Below are 21,569 nucleotides of genomic sequence, written 5' to 3'. Positions count from 1 at the left end.
TGAAGGGTCTAGGCCCGAAATCGTCGACTGTACTCTTTTCCATAGAAGCTGCCTGGCCTGCTGAGTTCCTCCAGCATTATGTGTGTGTTGCTTGGATTTCCAGCATCTGCAGATTTTCTCTTGTTTCAGGATGATTGGTGGTTTCAGTGCTGATCACCTTAACCATAACAACGTCAGATATAGAAGCAAAATCTGCTCTACCATTTGCTCATGGTGATTCATTTTCCCAGTCAACCCCATTCTCCTGCCTTCTTCTCAGTAACCTTTGACACCCTTGCTAATTAAGTACCTATCAACCTCTGCTTTAAATATACCCAATGACTTGGCCTCTCCAGCCGTCTGTGGCAATGAATTCCACAGATTCACCATTCTCTGGCTGAAGAAATTCCTCCCCATCACTGTTCTGAAGAAACACACATAAAAATTGCAGGTGAACACAGCCGGCTAGGCAGCATCTCTAGGAAGAGATGTCCTTGTACTTGAGGCTGTGCTGTCCGGTCCTAGACTCTCTCAGTATAGGAAACAGCTTCCATTCAGTTAAAGAGTTACAAACAAGAGAAAATCTGCAGATGCTGGAAAGCTGAGCAACACACACAAAATGCTAGAGGAACTCAGCAGGCCAGGCAGCATCCACGGAAAAAAAAAGTACAGTCGACGTTTAGAGCCCGAAGCATCGGCTGTACTCTTTTCCATAGATGCTGCCTGGCCTGCAGCGTTTTGTGTGTGTTGTTCCATCCACTGAAGTCCTTTCAATCACAACCAGACCCACTTTTTACGCGGTGCCTGCTGGGAATTGTGGTTGGCTTCGGGATTGGCGTCACACTGCGGCAGGCTGTGCGTGGCGCCTGCTGGGAATTGTAGTTGTCATTTGGCGTCCTACTAAACTACAACACCCGGCACGCTCTGCGTGGCGCGAGGGGCGGAGCCCGCTCACTGCGAGATGGCGGCGGCTTCGCGGACGCGGGTCACCGCGCTGTCTACCGTCGACAGGGTGGTACCAGGTACCGGCGGCAGGCATGGAGCGGCGGGCCACCCTCTCCACCACCCCTCCCGACACTCACCCAGTCCCTCAACTCCGTACCACCCTCTGTCTCTCCACATCCCTACTCCCTCCCCTCAACCACTCCGTCTACCCTCCCTCATCCCCCATCTCCCGTCTCTCCAGCCATCACCAGTACAATCCATCCTGCGTCACTCGTTACAACCATTTCCAACGTACCCCCTCCCCTCATAACCCTCCATTACACCTTCCTTTCAATATCACCCCTCCCCGATAACCCTCTATTACACCTTCCTTTCAATGTCACCCCTCCCCTCATAACCCTATTACCCCTTCCTTTCAATATCACCCTTCCCCTCATAACCCTCTATTACACCTTGCTTTCAATATCACCCCTCCCCATAACCCTCTATTACACCTTCCTTTCAATGTCACCCCTCCCCTCATAATCCTATTACACCTTCCTTTCAATGTCACCCTCCCCTCATAACCCTATTACACCTTCCTTTCAATATCACCTCTCCCCTTATCACCCTCTATTACACCTTCCTTTCAATATCGCCCCTCCCCTCATAACCCTCTATTACACCTTCCTTTCAATATCACCCCTCCCCTCATAACCCTCTATTACACCTTCCTTTCAATATCGACCCTCCCCTCATAACCCTCCATTACACCTTCCTTTCAATATCTCCCCTCCCCTCATAACCCTCTATTACACCTTCCTTTCAATATCGCCCCTCCCCTCATAACCCTATTCCACCTTCCTTTCAATATCACCCCTCCCCTCATAACCCTCCATTACACCTTCCTTTCAATATCACCCCTCCCTGATAACCCTCTATTACACCTTCCTTTCAATGTCACCCCTCCCCTCATAACCCTATTACCCCTTCCTTTCAATATCACCCTTCCCCTCATAACCCTCTATTACACCTTGCTTTCAATATCACCCCTCCCCATAACCCTCTGTAATAGAGGGTTATGGGGAGGGGTGATATTGAAAGCAAGGTGTAATAGACAAGGTGTAAAAGCAAGGTGTATTACACCTTCCTTTCAATGTCACCCCTCCCCTCATAACCCTATTACACCTTCCTTTCAATGTCACCCCTCCCCTCATAACCCTATTACACCTTCCTTTCAATATCGCCCCTCCCCTCATAACCCTCTATTACACCTTCCTTTCAATATCACCTCTCCCCTTATCACCCTCTATTACACCTTCCTTTCAATATCGCCCCCCCTGATAACCCTCTATTACACCTTCCTTTCAATATCACCCCTCCCCTCATAACCCTCTATTACACCTTCCTTTCAATATCGACCCTCCCCTCATAACCCTCCATTACACCTTCCTTTCAATATCGCCCCTCCCCTCATAACCCTCTATTACACCTTCCTTTCAATATTGCCCCTCCCCTCATAACCCTATTCCACCTTCCTTTCAATATCACCCCTCATAACCCTCTATTACACCTTCCTTTCAATATCACCTCTCCCCTTATCACCCTCTATTACACCTTCCTTTCAATATCGACCCTCCCCTCATAACCCTCTATTACACCTTCCTTTCAATATCACCCCTCCTCTTGCAAATCTACTCCCTTCCTCCCACTCTCGAGCCCCTCCAATTTCCTCACACCCCTCACTCCAGCTGGCTGGTCACCTTGGCCCACCTCTACATTCTTTCTCAGCTTGTAGATGGACAATATGTAGTTTGGAGGCACAGTTGTATACTGTAGATATTTTGTATCACATAAACTGTATTGGGAATTCATTTCATCTGCCATTTGACTGGCAATTTTTCCAGTTGGCCTATGGTCTTTTCATTTACTGCAGGTGTTATATGATCTGCCCTTTTTGTTCTTTGTGCAATGGTGCTGATGTCAATCTCAGTTTCATTTTGGTCTTCAAAAGGGACAACCATTCGGCAGTACCAATTCCTTCCATAATGCATTTACACAATCACACTCCCTTATGACACCGTAAAACAAGAGCAGAATTTAGCCATTTGATCTAGGCTGATTCAATGCCAATTACTAATCAAGAACCTATCCACTTCCAATTTAAATATAGTGATTTTGCCTCTCCAGCTGTCTGTGGCAATGAATTCCACAGATTCATTACCCTCTGGCTGAAGAAATTCCTCCCCATCTCTGTTTTAAAGGGATGTACTTCTAGTCTGAGACTGTACCCTCTGGTACTGTAGGAAACATCCTTTCCACATCCACTTCATCCAGGTCTTTCAATATTCGATAGGCTTCAATAAGATTCTCCCCCCCCCATTCTTCTAAACTCCAATGAGTACAGGCCCAGAACCATCAAACCCTCCTGATGTTAACTCTTTCATTCTCAGAATAGTTCTCTTGAATCTCCTCTGGATCCTCTCCAGCGCCAGAACACCCTTTCTTAGATAAAGGGTCCAGTGCCTTCTAAAGCCTCAGCATTACATCATTGCTGTTATATTCTAGTCCTCTCGAAATGAATGCTAATATTGCATTTGCCTTCCTTACCATCGACTCAACCTGAAAGTTAACCTTTAGGGAATCCTACACAAGGACTCCCAAGTCCCTTTGCACCTTGGATATTTGAATTTTCTCCCTGTTTAGAAATTAATCTACAACTTTATATTAAGCTGATAACTATAATCTTCTTTGAGCCACAACTCATTGATGTCCACAACATCATACTTGCCAATCTGTAACTGTGCTACAGGATCATCTGCCTTATTCTGTACACTGCGTGCATTCAAATGTAACACCTTCAGTACTGTATTTGGCACTCTTTTCGATTTTGCCTCCATATTATATTTCAGTTCATCCCACTGATTGCAATTTTGCTCTATCATCTGCCTGTCCTTCCTCACAGTCGCACTACATTGACTTGTATACCAAATGCTTTATCCTCAGCCCTATTGTTCCCGTTCCCATCTCTCTACCAAAATAGTTTAAACCCTCGCCACCAGTTCTAGCAGACCTACCCACAATGATATTGGTCCCCCTCGGGTTCCAGTGTAACACATCCTCTTTGTACAGGTCGTACCTTCCCCAGAAAAGATCCCAATGATCCAGAAATCTGAAACCCTGCCCCCTGCACCACTTAGTCAGCCATTCATTCATCTGTACGATCATCCTGATTAGCACATGGTACTACCAGGGATTACTACCTTGGAGGTTCTGTTCTTCTGCCTCTTCCCTAACTCCCTACACTCACTATGCAGAATCTCTTCCCCCTTTCTACATATCATTTGTGCTAATGTACACCACAACCTTTGGCTGCCCACCCTTCCTCTTGAGAATCTTCTACAGCCGCTCTAAGACATTCTGGACCCTAGCATCTAGGGGGCAACACACCACCCTGACATATTTTGTGGCCTCTTGGTCTCTAACTATTGAGTCCCCCTAACTATTGAGTCTCCCATGTCTACTGATCTGCCTGACTTTACCCTTCCCTGCTGAGCCTCAGAGCCTGTCACAGTGCCTCTGACCTTGCTGCCGTGCCGTGCCCAGGTCATTCTCACTCCCCCCACCCCCAACAGTATTAAAAGGAGTAGATTTGTTAACTGAAGGGAATAAGGAATGACCATGGGGAACCCTGCCCTGACTGCTTACACCCCTTACTTCTGGTGGTCATGCATCTACAGTCTGAAGCTGCACTCTGGGTGTGATCATCTCAGTAAAAGTTTCATCTGTGAGGTTTTGAGTCTCCTGGATGGTGCTGAGGGCATCCAGCTGGAGCAACAGTTCCTTGACCTTGTCAGTCAGGAGCTGCAGATGTCATTAAGGAGACTGTCAGGTACCCTGAAATCCCACATCTCACAGGAGGAGTATTCCTCTGCTTGAACTACCATCCTGCCTTCACTTGCTATACCTCTAACTTCTCAAGCTTAAATTCTAGCCTGAGCCTGTTCTTGCCTAAGCCTTGCTACTCCTAACACTGGCCCACTCCACTTGCACCTCGCTTTTTACATGCCTCAGAGATAGATACGATTGCAACCTGTTGAGCTCATTTTAAACCTCCCACTGCCTCACCAATGGATTACCTTTTTTTAGTGTTGAGCTGTCTGTCACAGGACAATATCAAACACTTCATGGTGGTCCCAGATTCACAGCATAAACTACATTACTTCTGTTACTGCTTCAAAGAACTCTTGTCATATTTGTTAAACAAATAAATAAATCTTTAAGGGTTTGCATTGTCTCTGCCATGAGGCCACTCTCATGTTGAATGAGCAACACCTCATATTCTGTTTGGGTTGCCTCCAACCTGATGGCATGAACATCAGTTTCTCTAACTTCTGCTAATTTCTCCCCCCTTCCCCTTTCTCTTTTTCCATTCCACATTCTGGCTCTCCTCTGACTCTTTCTTTATTCCTCACTGCAAATCACCTCTGCCCCTCCTCCTCTCCTTTGTCCACTCTCGTACAGTCCTTTCTTTAGACCGTTACCTTTTCTACCTATCACCTTCCAGCTTCTACTTCATCCCACCCTCCCCTACCCACTACCTTCCCCTCACTTGGCTATGGCTATCACTTCTCAGCTTATACCACCCCACCTTACTCCAGCTTCTTGCCCCTTCCTTTCCAGTCCTGATGAAGGATCTCCGCCCTAAGTGTTGACTGTTGGTTTCCTCTCCTTTGACGCTGGCTGAGTTCCTCTACCCTTTTCTCAATGCTTCTTTATAATGACAACCAGTTTAGTTGTATGAATGAGATCTCTGGAATTTTTCCGTAGTTAGCTTCTCTGTCCTTCTTTTGTTGAACAGGGGATGAGATTTGTGCAACTTCCCAGCCCCCTGAAAAATCTAAGAACCGGATAATTATAGCCACTCCAAATTTTCTACGGTACTTAAGATGCTTCTCGGCTGGATCAAGTGACTCTTCAAGTAGTTCCAGCCTTATTTTATTTGCACAATTTGTCCTTTTGCATATTAGTTGTTTGTGTATTCTACTTCTTAAGCCCATCACCCTTACAGGGGCAGAGGCCCATGACAGCAGCTCACCAATCCACTGCCTTGGGCAGAGGCCTCAAACAGCAGCTCGTCAGAGTCCTGTGTCCTGGGCCAAAGGTTGATCAGCCCACACAGCTTTATACATCTTGTAAGTGAAGATCTTTCCTTTCCCAGGACATCTCTGAGAGCTTTGGAGCTCCTGTTAGTGTTTCTGTAGTACTGGGTTTTTATGGGATGTGGTTGCTAGCCCCATGTCACAAGATCACAAGACAAAGGAGCAGAAGCAGGCCATTCGGCCCATCGAGTCTGCTCCGCAGCTCCCCCATGAGCTAAACTATTCACCCATCTAGTTCCAATTTCCGGCTTTTTCCCCATATCCCTTGATACCCTGACTAATTAGATACCTGTCAATCTCCTCCTTAAACACCCTCAATGATCGGGCCTCCACAGCCATATGTGGCAACGAATTCCACAAATCCACGACCGTCCTCCTTTCATAGCCAGGCTTGGGACCATCCATGTCGGAGTTTTATCATCGTTCTGTGTTGTATGATGTGGGCGATCATAGTCTTTCTATGACCATGATTGTTCTTCGCAAATTTTTCTACAGAAGTGGTTTGCCATTGCCACCTTCTGGGCAGTGTCTTTACAGGACAGGTGATCCCAGCCATTATCAATACTCTTTAGAGATTGTCTGCCTGGTGTCAGTGGTCACATAACTAGGACTTGTAATCTGCACCAGCTGCTCGTACGACCATCCACCACCTGCTCCCATGGCTTCACCTGACCCTGATCGGGGGCTAAGCAGGTGTTACTCCTTACCCAAGGGTGACCTGCAGGTTAGCGGAGGGACGGAGCACCTTGCACCTACTTTAGTAGAGACATATCTCCACCACACCACCCAATATTTTTGCATAGTTTTTTGTAAATTTTATTGTGTTTTCTGTAAATACCTGGAAGAAAATGAACCTCTGGGTAGTATATGGTAACATATACATACTTTGATAATAAATTTACTTTGAACTTTGAACCTGTGAGTTCTCACCCTTGTGCCTGTTGTATCGTACTGTCACTCTGCTCATTTTCTATGATTGTGGCTCTTTCCTCCTCTTCCTTTAAGATCACTACAGTAGGGATCCTGGTTACATAACCTGAACCCAACAAGACTCAACATCACTGCCTTTGGTGAGACTAAGGGCAAGACAGAGACAGCTTAAAGTATTGAGGGATGTACATCCCACAACCTAGCTAGGCAAGTTTTATGAGGAATGTTGTCTTTAAGGGTTGGTTTAGCCATCATGGATGACCTAGTCTGGGTGTCAGCTCTTTTCGCCAGTGGGGTAAGCAAACATTCTATGCCCCTTTAGCTTTAACATGGATCCAGCACCTGGCGGCAAAAGGAAGAGGTACAGAAATGCCAACAGAACCTCCAAAGTCCTCACCCTGGGAAAGGAAGGATTTTCAAAGGTGGGCCACACCTTAGGGCAATTTGAAAGACTGCCCTAGGATAGAGGACTCAGGTGATTTGTTTTTGACGGCCTATGCCAGTAGAGGTGATGGGCTAAGAAAAAGAAGAAACAGCAATGGTCATGAGCCCGTATGGGACTGAAGAGTTCTTCATCAGCCTTCAGGAAATCTGGTCGGCTCCTTAGAGGGAAATGTACCGATTCTCCTGGGTGACTTCAATACCATTGGACTACCCTGCCAGGGAGGGAATAGCAAGGAAGTCCAGAAAGCCAAATCTATTGGATTCTTCCCTCTGATAAAATGCACGGAAGAAGACCTTGTGAGAGTCAACATCAGAGTGATAATAATGAGATCTCATGGTAACACAAGAGATTCTGCAGATGCTGGAAATGCAGAGTAACACACCAAATGTTGGAGGAACTCAGGTCAGGCAGCGTCTATGGAAATGAATAAAGAAAGTTGTCATTTCAAGGCAAGACTGGAAAGGATGGGGGAAGATGCCAGAATAAAAAGGTAGAGACAGGGGAAGGAGGACAAGCTAGAAGGTGATAGGTGACGCCAGATGGGTGGGAAAGAAGGGTGGACCATGGGAGAAAGGGAAGAAGGCGGGGCACCAGGGGGCAGTGATAGGCAGGTGAGGAGAGAGATACGAGGCCAGAGGGGGAATAAGAGGATAGGGGGAGGGAAAAAGAAACCAGGAGGAGAAATTGATCTTCATGCCATCAGGTTGTAGGCTACCTGGATGGAATACAAGGTGTTCTTCCTCCACCCTGAGAGTCACCTCATCGTGACAAAAGAGGAGGCAATGGATCAACATGTCGGAATAGGAATTAAAATCTTCAGCCAATAGGAAATTCCACTTTTGGCGGATGGACCGGAGGTGCTCAATTTATGTTGGGTCTCACCAGGTCGTATTGGGAGTATTTGATACAATAGGCAACCCTAATAGATGGGCAGGTGAAATGTTGCCTCACCTGGAAGGACCCTTTGGGCCCTGAGTGGAGGTGAGGGAGGAGATGAATAGATAGGTATAGCATAGCAATGTTCCAGATTCACATACTGTCATTTTCTGAGCAAACGGACATTTCAGATGTAGAATGTGTATTTCACTGTATGTTTCGATAAATATGTGACAAATAAAACTAATCAATATCACCACTCCCTCTGTGAAAAATCTGCCCCTTATTGTTCCCTTTAAACCATTCTCTATGTCCTCTAGTTTGCCCTGGGAAGAAAGACTGTGACTATTTACCTTATCTAGCTCCCTCGTTCCTGCATTCCTGAGGTTCATCATGTTCGGGACGGTGAAGAGACTTGACCGCAACAAAAACAGGATTCTTTTAGTGAGGAAGGACCAGGAGATTGAGGAGGCCAAGCATAAAGGGTCTTTGATTTCAAAAATAGCTGTACAGGCGCTATAAGTCCAAAGGGCATCGGGGCAGAATTAGGCCATTCAGACCATTTTGTCTTCCGCCATTTAATCACGGTTGATTTATTATCCCTCTCAACTTCATTTTCCTGCCACCTTCTGTATTCTTTGATGCCCTGACTAATCAAGAATCTATCAACCTCTGCTTTAAATATACCCAATGACTTGACCTTCACAGCTATCTGTGGCAATGAATTCCACAAATTAACCACCCTTTGACTAAAGAAATTCCTTTTCATCTATTCTAAAGGGACATCCTATTATTCTCACAACACGCTGGAGGAACCCAGTAGGTCGGGCAGCATCTGTGTAAACGATGAGTTGACGTTTCAGGCCGGAACCCTTCGTCAGGACTGAAGAGGGAGGGGGCAGAGGCCCTATAAAGAAGGTGGGGGGAGGGGGGGAAGGAGGGAAGGAGAAGGCTGGTAGGTACCAGGTGAAAAACCAGTAAGGGGAAAGATAAAGGGGTGGGGGAGGGGAAGCAGGGAGGTGATAGGCAGGAAAGGTGAAGAAGGAATAGGGGAAAACACAATGGGTAGTAGAAGGAGGCAGAACCATGAGGGAGGTGATAGGCAGCTGGGGGAGGGGGCAGAGTGACAGGGATAGAGGAAGGGAGGGGGAGGGAATTACCAGAAGTTGGAGAATTCAATGTTCATACCAAGGGGCTGCAGACTACCTAGACGATATATGAGGTGTTGCTCCTCCAACCTGAGTTTAGCCTCATCATGGCAGTAGAAGAGGCCATGTGTGGACATATCTGAATGGGAGTGGGAAGCAGAGTTGAAGTAGGTGGCAACCGGGAGATCCTGTCTGTTGTGGTGGATGGAGCGGAGGTGCTCGACGAAGCGGTCCCCCAATCTGCGTCGGGTTTCACCGATGTAGAGGAGGCCGCACCGGCAGCACCGGATGCAATAGATGACCCCAACAGACTCACAAGTGAAATGTTGCCTCACCTGGAAGGACTGTTTGGGGCCCTGAATGGTGGCAAGAGAGGAGGTGTTGGGACAGGTGTAGCACTTACGCTTACAGGGATAAGTGCCGACTTGGATTCGAACTCGGGAGCCTTTGCTCCAGAGTCCGGCACTGATGCCATTGCGCCACCAGCCAGCCCGTAGGATGATAAACTCAATGTTGATTTTTCGGCTCTTCAGTGACATGCTGAAACAAGATGTTGTCTCCTGTCTCACAGAGGAGCCTAGTGCACCCAAAAAGAACAGTGAATAGATCTCATCAGTGTCCTAGTAGCATTGAATCACCAAGATCACAAGCCTATCAGAATCAGGTTTAATGTCACTGTCATATGTCATGAAATTTGTTAACTTTGCAGCAGCAGTACAATGCAATAAATGATAATATTTTAAAAGAACTGTGAATTACGGTAAGAATAGGCGGGAAGAGAAGATGGCAGCGCGACGTAGCATGCGCGTCCTCTCCGGTGATGAATATCTGTAATCTGTCAAGCAGGATGCCGTGCACAATTCTGATTTGTTGGAGGCAGACGTGAGAGGATGGAGGAACATCTGGTGAAACTTCTGAAACACCTGCTTCGCTGCTGCCGCTACTGTGTGATCCGAAATCTCCGGAGGGGAAGGCCCCGAGTCCTCGGCTTTGCCTGTTGCTTGGCGGCTGGGGCTGGGGTCGAAGCCCTCGGCTGAGATGGTGCTCGGTGTCGGAGGTCTGTTCGGAGGCTCGAAGTTTTCGGACGGACTCAGAGTCGGACTGTGGTTGGGTGCTTCCAGGATGCTGCATCGGCAAGTTTGCGGCGCTGGAAACTCATGGCAGGGAGAGTTTCTCCCTTCTACCATCTGCATGAGATGTTGGGGCTATCGGGACTTTGAGACTTTTTTTTTACCATGCCCATGGTCTGCTTTTATCAAATTACGGTATTGCTTTGCACTGTTGTAACTATATGTTATAAGTATGTGGTTTTTGTCAGTTTTAGTCTTGGTCTGTCTTGTGTTTCTGTGATATCATACTGGAGGAACATTGTATCATTTTTAATGCATGCATTTCTAAATGACAATAAACAAGGACTGACTGTCCTCATAATCTAATCTAAAAAAATGTATACCAAATAGCTAAAATAAATAAGTAGTGCAAAAAAAAATAAAAAATGTAGTGAAATAGTAGTGTTCATGGGTTCAACGATCCAGAAATCGGTTGGCAGAGGAGAAGAAGCTGTTCCTGAATCACTGAGTGTGCTTCTTCTGGTTCTTGTACCTCCTTCCTGATGGTAACAATGAGAAGAGAGCATGTCCTGGGTGGTGGGGGTCCTTAATTCTGGATGCTGCATTTTTGGGGCACTGCTCCTTGAAGATGTCTTGGATACTACAGAAGCTTGTACCCATGATGGAGCTGACTGATCTTGCAGTACTCTGCAACTTAGGTTGATTCTGTGCAGCAGTCCCCCACTCCGGACAGTGAGGCAGCCAGTCTGAATGCTCTGTATGGTACATCTGTAGAAATTCTTCAATGTTTTAGGTGACATTCAAAATCTCCTCAAACACCTAATGAAATATTGTTGCTGTCTTGCCTTCCTTATAGCTGCATCAATATGTTGGGACCAGGTTAGACCCTTAGGGATATTAACATCCAGAAATTTGTCTCACTCTCTCCACTTCAAAGGTCCATTTATTAGCAAAGTATACAACTCCATATTGCCACAAAGCCAAGAAAGGAAATGATGGCGGCACGATTATCAACCCTCAAATCCGTCCTCCCCGCACAAAACAATAAACAAAAATGGAATAGGCAGATCGACCCTGAAATCCCCCTTCCCAACACACAAAAAATGAGAAAGATCAGGTGAAAAATACAGAATATAAAAATCTGTAAGACTGGAAAAAAAAGTCTGTAGTCCAAGTCCATATGCAAAACACAAACCTGGGTAACATTCTCTGGGCACAGTAACAGGCCTTTCACTCTCCAGCAGCAGAGCGATGCCCCAACACTTCTGATCCCTCTGTAAGGATTGGTGTGTTTCCCCTCATCTTACCCTTTCTGAAGTCCACCATCAGCTCTTCGGTCTTACTGACATTGAATACAAGGTTATTGCTGTGACACCACTTAGCTAGCTGGTATATTTTGCTTTTGTATGCCCTTTCATCACCATCTGAGATTCTGTCAGCATTAGCATATTTATATATGGCATTTGAGCAATGCCTAGCCACACAGTCTTGGTTATAGAGAGAGTAGCGCAGTGGGCTAAGCACACATCCCTGTGGTGTGCCAATGGCTATTATCACATGATTGCTTGTCTGCTCAGTTTTCTACATTATGACAGTATAATCCAAAGTAAAGATTAAAGATTAACTTTATTTGTCACATGTGCATCAAAACATACAGTGAAATGTGTAGTTTGTGTCAATGGCCAACAGAGTCTGAGGATGTGCTGGGACAGCTGATAAGTGTCACCACAGTTCTAACACCAACATTGCATGCCCATAACTTACTAACCATAACCTGTATGCTTTTGGAATGTGGGAGGAAACCGGAACACCTGGAGGGACCCACACAGTCACGGGGAGAGCATACAAACTCCTTACAGACAGCAGCAGGATCCTGATTGCTGGCTCTGAAAAGTGTAACGCTAGCTGTTCTGCTGCAATGCTGCCCCCAGCTGGTTGTCTGAGAAGTGTTTAGACAATCTTGGGAAATAGATTGCCATTATAAATGTAAAACTGCGTGCCTAACTACCTTGGGCTAGTGTCCAGAGTAAAATGATCTTGACTGGTGATGGCATCAAAGTTTGTGGGGAAGAGGCAGGAGACTGGGCTTGAGAGGGAAAATAAATCAGCCATGATGGAATGGCACTGCAGACTCGATGGGCCAAATAGCTTAATTGTGCTCCTATTTCTTATGGTCTTATCTCACTGGTAAAGATCTGCTCTTACCCTCTTTCAGATGTTCCCTTGCCACCAGCTCGCCGCTTGACCATGCAGGATATTTACTTTGAGGATAAACCCAGGGTTGATGTTCTCAAGGCACATTTCATTAAAGAAGGACGGATAGAGGAAGAAGCTGCCATCAAGATCATCGAAGATGGAGCTGAGTTCTTTCGGAAAGAGAGGACTCTCATCGAGGTGGAAGCACCCGTGACAGGTGCGCGACACCAACCTCCAGCTTGAGACTTCGCCATCCTCATGCCTCACCCCACAGCTCTCCGCCCCTCCCTTCACTACACTGCACGCTCCTCCTCACTAGCCTTATTTTACCAACATCTGTCCAAAGGCATGTGGGTTGACAAAGCAAGAGGTAAGAAATATTGCTGCCTCACCAAACCCCACCTCACTGATTCTTCCCTCCCGCTTTGCCAATGGCGAGCCTTGCTGCTCCTGCCTTCTGAACCTCCTCCACCCCTGATCCCCTGCCTTTTTGTCTTTGTCAGCCCCTCACCATGTCGTACTGATCTCATCAGCCATTTACCTCACCACCCCCGCTTCATCACATAACCTCACTTCAAATCCTTCCCATCTCATCACCTCGTGTCGTTATCGGACACATCTCACCATCTTGCACCTCATCACTGTAGATTGAATATACAATGAAATGTGTTGTTTGTGTCAATAACCGACACAGTCCGAGAATGTGCTGGGGGCAGCCGTAAGTGTCACCATGCTTCCGGTACCAACATAGCATGCCCACAACTTACAAACTTCCCCCCTCCATCCTTTACAGGCAGATAGCTTCTCACTATGTACATATCACTCCTGCATACTTTACCCTCCCCTACCATATCCCATTTCTTCACTCCTCTCTTTTCCTCTGCAGAAAACTTTGACTGTCTATATACTCAAGCTGGCCTAGGGTCTGTGTGCTAACTCTGACTTGCCCTTCTCTCTCTTTCCTTCAGTCTGTGGTGACATTCATGGTCAATTCTTTGACTTGATGAAGCTGTTTGAAATTGGTGGAGAACCCAGCAACACAAAGTATCTATTCCTTGGAGATTATGTGGATCGGGGCTATTTCAGCATTGAGGTGAGATAGTACAATGCAGTACAGGCCTTTCAGTCCATCTTGTGCCAAAGTTTTAACTTACTCTAAGATCAAATTAACCCTTCCTTCCCACGTAGCCCACCTTTCTTCTTTCATCCGTGTGCCTAAGCGTTTCTTTCTCTTCCTCTTCCTCTTTTCATCACTTCACCTGAGGCATAGGCTGCTAATAGCAGCTCGCTAGAGTCCTCTGTCCTGGGCTGAAGGTTGATCGGCCCTACAGCTTCTGCTTTCACAACGTGACGTCATGTCTTCCAGGCAACAAGCCTTCCTCTCCCAGGGATGAGGTCTTTGGAGGTCTGTTGCGTTTCTGTAGTACAGGGTTTTTTTGGGATGGGATTAGTAGCCCCTTGCCTAATTCTCCTCCTTTCTCTGCCAGGCTTGGGACAGTCCATGTCAGAGTCTTAAAAGTCTCTTTAATGTCCCTAATGTATCCCTTTCTATCACCATCCCTGACAGAATGTTCTAAACACCTACCTCTGACATCTTCTCTATGCTTTCTCCAGTTACCTTAAAAGTATGCCTCCTCATATTAGCCGTTTCTGTCCACTTGATCTGTGCCTCACCATTTTGTACACTTCAATCAAGTCATCTCTCATCCTCCTCCTCTCCAAAGAGAAAAGCCCTAACTTACTCAACCTATCCTCATAAGACATGTTCTCTAATCCAGTTGGCATCCTAGTAAATCTCCTCTTCACCTTCCCTAAAGCTTCCACATCCTTCCTTTAATAAGGTGATCAGAACTGAACACAATATTCCAACTGTGGTCTAACCAGGGTTTAATAGATTTGTAACATCACCTTGTGGCTCTTAAACCCTACCCCCCAACTAATAAAGGCCAACACACCATAGGCCTTCTAAACTACCCTATCAACTTGCATGGCAGCCTTGAGGGATCTGTGGATGTGAAACCCAAAACAAAGCCAACCAGGACAAATCTGGAACTTGCAATCCTGTGCACACAAAGGGCATGGAGAACTTAGTAGCCATTGTTTTCAGAACCACTATAGTCATGTACCATTTCATGTATGTGTAAAAGCTTGTGGAGGTAGATTCAATAGATGCATTTAATGTCAGAGAAATGTATACAAACATCTTCGCAAACATCCACGAAAAGAGGAGTGCCCTAAAGAATGAATGACAATTAAATGTTAGAACCCCAAAGCCAGCCCCAGCTCGCCCCTTCCATGCGCATGTTCAGGGAGGCTGCAACCAATGGCAACTCTACCAACTTAGAGGAGTACATGGCATCAGTGACTAGCTACATCAGCAAGTGCATCGATGACGTCACTGTGGCCAAGACCAGTACTACATGCGCTAACCAGAAGCCATGGATGACCGCTGAGGTGCGTGCGCTGCTGAGGACCCGTGACTCCGCCTTCAGAGCAGGTGACAAGGCAGCCCTAACAACAGTGAGGGCCAAACTTTCCCAAGCCATCAGAGAGGAAAAGCGTGCACACACCCAGCGAATCCACAGCCACTTCCAGGACAGCGGCGACACGCGGCGCATGTGGAAGGGCATTCAGGACATCACCAACTACAAGACAACACCACCTGCCTGTGCTGGTGATGCCTCCCTCCCAGATGCATTGAACAACCTCTACGCCCGTTTTGAGGCGGAAAGTGATGTGGCGGCGAGGAAGACCACCCCTCCTCCAAATGACCAGGTGCTGTGTCTTACCGTGGCTGATGTGAGGAGAACCCTGTGCAGGGTCAACCCACAAAAGGCTGCTGGACCAGACAATATTCCTGGCAGAGTGCTTAGAGGATGTGCAGACCAGCTAGCAGAGATTCTCACTGACATGTTTAATATCTCCCTGAGCAGCGCCGTCGTTCCTACGTGCTTCAAGGCCGCCACCATCGTCCCCATGCCGAAGAAGTCTTCAGTGTCCTGCCTCAACGACTACTCCCGTCACACTCACATCCATCATCATGAAGTGTTTCGAGAGGCTCGTCATGAGGCACATCAAGACCCTGCTGCCCCCCTCACTGGACCCCTGCAGTTCGCATACCATCCCAACTGTTCAACAGACGACGCCATTGCCATCACCCCCAACCTGGCCGTAACCCACCTGGACAAAAAAGACACGTACATTCGAATGCTGTTCATAGACTTCAGTTCAGCATTCAACACAATCATTCCTCAGAAACTGATTGGAAAGCTGAGCCTACTGGGCCTAAACACCTCCCTCTGCAACTGGATCCTAGACTTCCTGACTGGGAGACCTCAGTCAGTCCGGATTGGAAGCAGCATCTCCAACATCGTCCCACTGAGCACAGGGGCCCCCCAGGGCTGTGTGCTCAGTCCACTGCTGTTCACTCTGCTGACCCACGACTGTGCTGCAACACACAGCTTGAACCACATCATCAAGTTCGCCGATGACACAACCGTGGTGGGTCTCATCAGCAAGAACGATGAGTCAGCGTACAGAGAGGAGGTGCAGCAGCTAATGGACTGGTGCAGAGCCAACAACCTGTCTCTGAATATGAACAAAACAAAAGAGATGGTTGTTGACTTCAGGAGGACACGGAGCGACCACTCTCTGCTGAACATTGACGACTCCTCGGTAGAGATCGTTAAGAGCACCAAATTTATTGGGGTTCACCTGGCGGAGAATCTCACCTGGTCTCTCAACACCAGCTCCATAGCAAAGAAAGCCCAGCAGCGTCTCTACTTTCTGCGAAGGCTGAGGAAAGTCCATCTCCCACCCCCCTCCCTTCCTGACCACATTCTACAGATGTTGTATTGAGAGCATCCTGACCAGCTGCATCACTGCCTGGATCGGAAGTGGCACCATCTTGGATCGCAAGACTCTGCAGCGGATAGTGAGGTCAGCTGAGAAGGTCATCAGGGTCTCTCTTCCCGCCATTACAGACATGTACACCACACGCTGCGTCCGTAAAGCAAACAGCATTATGAAAGACCCCATGCACCCCTTATACAAACTCTTCTCCCTCCTGCCATCTGGCAAAAGGCACCGAAGCATTCGGGTTCTCACGACCAGACTATGTAACAATTTCTTCCCCCAGGCCATCAGACTCCTCAATGCCCAGAGGCTGGACTGACACCAACCTACTGCCCTCTACTGTCCCTATTGTCTTGTTTATTATTTATTGTAATGCCTGCACTGTTTTGTGCACTTTATGCAGTCCTGGGTATGTCTGTAGTCTAGTGTAGTTTTTGTGTTGTTTTACCTAGTTCAGTGTAATTTTTGTACTGTTTCATGTAGCACCATGGTCCTGAAAAATGTCTCGTTTTTACTGTGTACTGTACCAGCAGTTATGGTCGAAATGACAATTAAAAAGTGACTTGACTTGACTTCAAGAAGCAGCAAGGCATTGACCTCCCCCACCAGCAAAAAAACATTGGCGCCCTCCACCAGCAGTCAAGCGTGCAGCAAAGCATCAATAAAGACACAGACTTGCAGTGCCCCAAAGACTACTCATTCACCTGGTAATTCGACATACCACAGGCTCTCTCTCTCCATAATAAAGGAAAAAGAGGTGTCCCCGTTTCACAGTGAGAGGGTAGACATAACAAACAACTTGCTGATTTATGATGTTAAAAGTCTGTTGCGTTGCTTTTTCAAGCTCTGCGCCTAGAGAGTCGACCCCAGAAAGGCTCAGGTCTCTGGACGCACAACCCACGGCAGCTAACCCGGTGCTCCCGATGTTTCGTGTTCTCCCACGACACCTCAGTCAGTGGCACCAGCCTAGAATCAGCCTGTCTCTACAGCCACGAAAATCCAGCACCCTGAAGGCCGCATCCTGGCCTTATCCTATGGATATCAAAAAGCGCCTGGTCATGAGGCCCTGAGAGCGGGTCCCATTCCAGCAAAGAACCAAAGTCGTAGTGCAACTCCAAGTCAAGGTCTTCAAAAGAACATTGAAAAGGCAAAAAAGAGATATCAAAGGTAGAAATAGAGCTGTTTCCGAAGTTGCAAGCAAGAGAGTCGCCATTTTGCGCCATCATAACTTTGCTTTGCCCCTCCGATTCAATGGGAATTGGTGACATGCTCAGAGAGGGAATTTTTCCAGCTCTCTTGCTCTGTCATTGAGTTATCCCTCTCACTCTTTTATCTCCTTCACTTTACTCTTGCTAAGGTATTACCGTCATGGTGAAAAACATGCCTTGTATCGAATAGGGCACTTTCTGTGGTGCATCAATAACAATTGGCGAGGGTCAGAAAGGGCATGCCAAACTTCTTTAGCATATAGAGGAATCGAGGAATTTGTAAGCTTTCTTAACAATGGTATATATGTGGTTGGACTAAAGACGGGCTATTAAAACTTGAAACTGTCTACCCTCTCAACCTCAGTACCATTGATGTAGACAGGAGCATGTGCACTGCTCTCTGCCCCCCCCCCACCCAACTTCTGGAGTCAATGACCAGCTCTTGTTTTGCTGACATTGAGGGAATGTTTTATTTTAAGGATTAGCTTTATTTGTCACATGCACATTGCTACATATAATGAAATACATTGCTTGTGCCATAGTTCCGGTGCCAACATAGCATGCACACAGCTTACAAACCCTAACTCATAGGTCTTTAGAGTGTGGTAGGAAACTGGAGCACCCAGAGGAAACTCACGCAGTCACGGGGAGAACCTACAAACTCCTTACAGTTGTTGGTGGGCATTGAACTCTGATTTGTGATCATTGGCACTGTAAAGCAATTGTGTTAACCATTACACTACCATTCCATGCTGCTATTCCAGTTCAATCTCACGATCACCCAGTAACCCTCTTCACCAGCATCCCATGTTACTGATTGTATTTCTACTGATGTTAATTCCTCATGCTATCACTTAGTAATCCCTTCACCCCATTTTCCTTTATTCCTTTCTCTACTGATACTATACTAGTCCTTTCCCACTGTCTGTAATCCCACGTTGCTCACTGTTACTTCTTATACCTCTGATGATAGCACCCTCATGTTGGCATTGTTTAGCTAGCTATATGTTAACATGTTTACCTGGTTACTCTTACCTTCCACTCTTGAAACCAGTATTCCACCAGTGCTTACACGTTCAGATATTTCTGCCTGATTCGTTTTTCCTAGTGTGTGCTGCTTCTCTGGGTGCTGAAGATTCACCATGCAAGCACATTATTCCTGCTCCGGGGAAACCACGAGTGTAGACACCTCACTGAGTACTTCACGTTCAGGCAAGAATGTGAGTATATTTAATGTGGCTGTCTGCAAGAAGATGAAACTCAAGATTGTATATGGTTCACATACTTTGATAATAAATATACTTTGAACCTTGTCCAGGCCAGGCCTGTACCTAGCCTGAATTCAAGTTCAAGATTGTTTATTGTCAATCTTCAGTACACAAGTGAAAAGGAGAGCAAAATGATTGTTACTCTGGATCTGCTGCAGCTTAAAAAAACACAATAAGCATAAAAAATGCACTAAAAACAATAAATATAAATATAAAAGCAATCCTATAAAACGCACTGTACAAGTTACTGTTAACATACATAGACCGATTGTATTTCCGTAAAGTGACGCTAAGTGATATGTATGTGGTGATTGTTGGGGGTCGGGTGGGTTAATGGGTAGAGATGTCGATTAGCCTGACAGCTTGGGGAATATAACTGTTTTTGAGTCCATTTGTCCTGGCGTGGAATGTCCAGTGATTGACTTGAGATACAAATCCATTTGTCATAAAGTCATGGAGCACTGAAACATGCTCTTTGGCCCATCTAGTCTGTGCCAGCCTTGTCTTCCGCCTCGTTTCATCTATCTGCACCTGGACCATAGCCTTCCTTACCCCTCTCATCCAAACTTCTGTTCAGTGTCATCATTTGTCTGTGGCACAAAGGAAAAGAACCTGACAGAAATGCATGTGGTCATAGACTGAGTGTTGTAGCTTACAGTGTGGGACTTGGTAACTCTAAATAAATAAATACGTACATACATACAATGAATAAAGCTATTGTTACACATAACCATATACTACGCTGTCAGGACCTCTGTTAAAGCAAACTGCACACATTGCTGTATGGTGGGAAAACTCTTGTTACAGTCTCCTCCTAGACATACTGACCCCTTTAGCTAACCATAGCTCCCAGAAAATGTATTCAACCTTCATAATTACCCACCTTCTTCATTTCCTCACAGATCACCCTTTATTGAACCCTCCCTTGCCCCAAAGCACCTTCTGCCCATGGCAAACTTCCTCTTTTCCCACTTACCCCAGCAGAACTGTACAGCCTAGCAGAGATTGGATCAGGAGCCGCTGAGATAGGAAACCAAGCAACTGAAGAGCTTGATCGAGATGTACAAGATGATAAGAGATATAGATAGAGTGGTACATATAAAATGCTGGAGAAACTCAGCAGGTCAGGCAGCATCTACGGAGAGGAATAAAGAGTGGATGTTTCAGGCCAAGACCCATCATCAGGACTGAATCTCTTGTATTTAAAGATCAAGTGGACAGCCGGAGTCTTTTCCCCCCACAGCTGAAATGGCTAATATGAGGGGGCATAATTTTAAGGTGATTAGAAAGAAGTAAAGGAAGGGGGATGTCAGAGGTGTTTTTTTTACACAGGGAATGGTGGGCATGTGAAATATACTGCTGGGGTGGTGGTACAGGCAGATACAGTAAGGACATTTTTAAATAGGCAGATGGATGACAGAAAAATGGAGGGCTGTGTGGGAGGGAAGGGTTAAATCAGGGGTTCCTAACCCCTGCCATGGAGCCTTACCATTAACTGAAAGGTCCGTGGACCTGAGGTTGGGGATCTCTGGGTTAGGTTTATTTTAAAGTAAGTTAACAGGTAGGCACAGCATTGTGGGCCAAAGGGCCTGTACTATCCTCTGCTGTTCTGCGTGGAGCTGCAGGAACAGAGTGAACGTGTATATCTGTGAGTTACCACCACTCTGGCCCTGATTGGGTATTTGTTCTAGGAGGGATGTGAAATACGTGCAGAATGAGTCCAGGTTCCCTGGTGGACTTTTATAGGAGATTAGTAATTTTCATCTGCTATTTTTAGTTTCTCCTGTAGCAAATGGGTTACTAAGATCAAAAGAATCTCCTTTGCTGCTAAGCACAGTGTCCCTAATGCTTAAAATGGATTGTAATACGGTTTTACTAACACCTTCTCAATTATGAAGAGTTTTTGTTGAAGATAGCAGTGTACGACTTGTCCAGATGTACCCTTCTGGGCTGGTTTCAAGGAACTTGTTTAGTGCAGTAAAGACAACCCCCAGGTCATTGTGCAGGAGCATTATAAGAAAGGTTTAAACTCTGAGCCCTTGAAGCAGAACAAATAAAACATCAAACGTTGCAGCGCAGTACAGGCCTTTCACCCCACAACCTTGTGCCAACTTCTTAACCTACTCCATGATCAATCTAACTCTTTCCTCCCACATACTGTTCCATTTTTCTTTCCTCCATGTCCCTATCCAAGAGTTTATTAAATGTCCCAAATGTATCCGGCTCTACCACCACTCAGGGGCAGTGCGTTCCACACACCCACCACTCTGTGTGGGGGAAAAAACTTACTTGAAGGAATATGAACCAAAGGATGGGAGCTGTAAAATTAAGAGTTTATTCAACCTGGTGTAAATCTGTGAGCACAGACTAACAGGATGCAAATGAGTAGTCTTCAGCTTCAGTGCAGTGGAGTTTGAGTGTGGGGGATAACTGGAGCAGGGCAGAATGAAGAGCCAGAGTGAAAAAATGTAATTTTAATCTTTTGATTTCGGGAATTAGTGAAGATTT

At 46.3% G+C, this 21,569-nt stretch overlaps 1 protein-coding gene across 5 annotated transcripts in view; it reads left to right on the top strand.

Moving 5' to 3' along the window:
* Window positions 1–931: 931 nt before the first annotated feature.
* LOC134351118 (serine/threonine-protein phosphatase 2B catalytic subunit gamma isoform-like) overlaps window positions 932–21,569 on the top strand; it is a 94,606-nt gene continuing 73,968 nt past the window's right edge. For 4 of the 5 annotated variants that reach the window (XM_063057213.1, XM_063057210.1, XM_063057211.1 and 1 more), the window contains exons 1-4: window positions 932–1,001; window positions 12,750–12,947; window positions 13,699–13,823; window positions 18,902–19,013. In XM_063057213.1, the coding sequence (XP_062913283.1) occupies window positions 941–1,001; window positions 12,750–12,947; window positions 13,699–13,823; window positions 18,902–19,013 (496 nt within the window). In that variant the 5' untranslated portion in view covers window positions 932–940. Of the gene's footprint in view, window positions 1,002–12,749; window positions 13,101–13,698; window positions 13,824–18,901; window positions 19,014–21,569 lie in introns of those variants that run through there. The other variant, XM_063057212.1, reaches the window with a different exon arrangement.

This window comes from Mobula hypostoma, chromosome 8, assembly GCF_963921235.1.
Source record: "Mobula hypostoma chromosome 8, sMobHyp1.1, whole genome shotgun sequence".
In the NCBI taxonomy this organism is placed as follows: domain Eukaryota; kingdom Metazoa; phylum Chordata; class Chondrichthyes; order Myliobatiformes; family Myliobatidae; genus Mobula; species Mobula hypostoma.
This window is presented reverse-complemented; position numbering and strand designations above follow the sequence as displayed.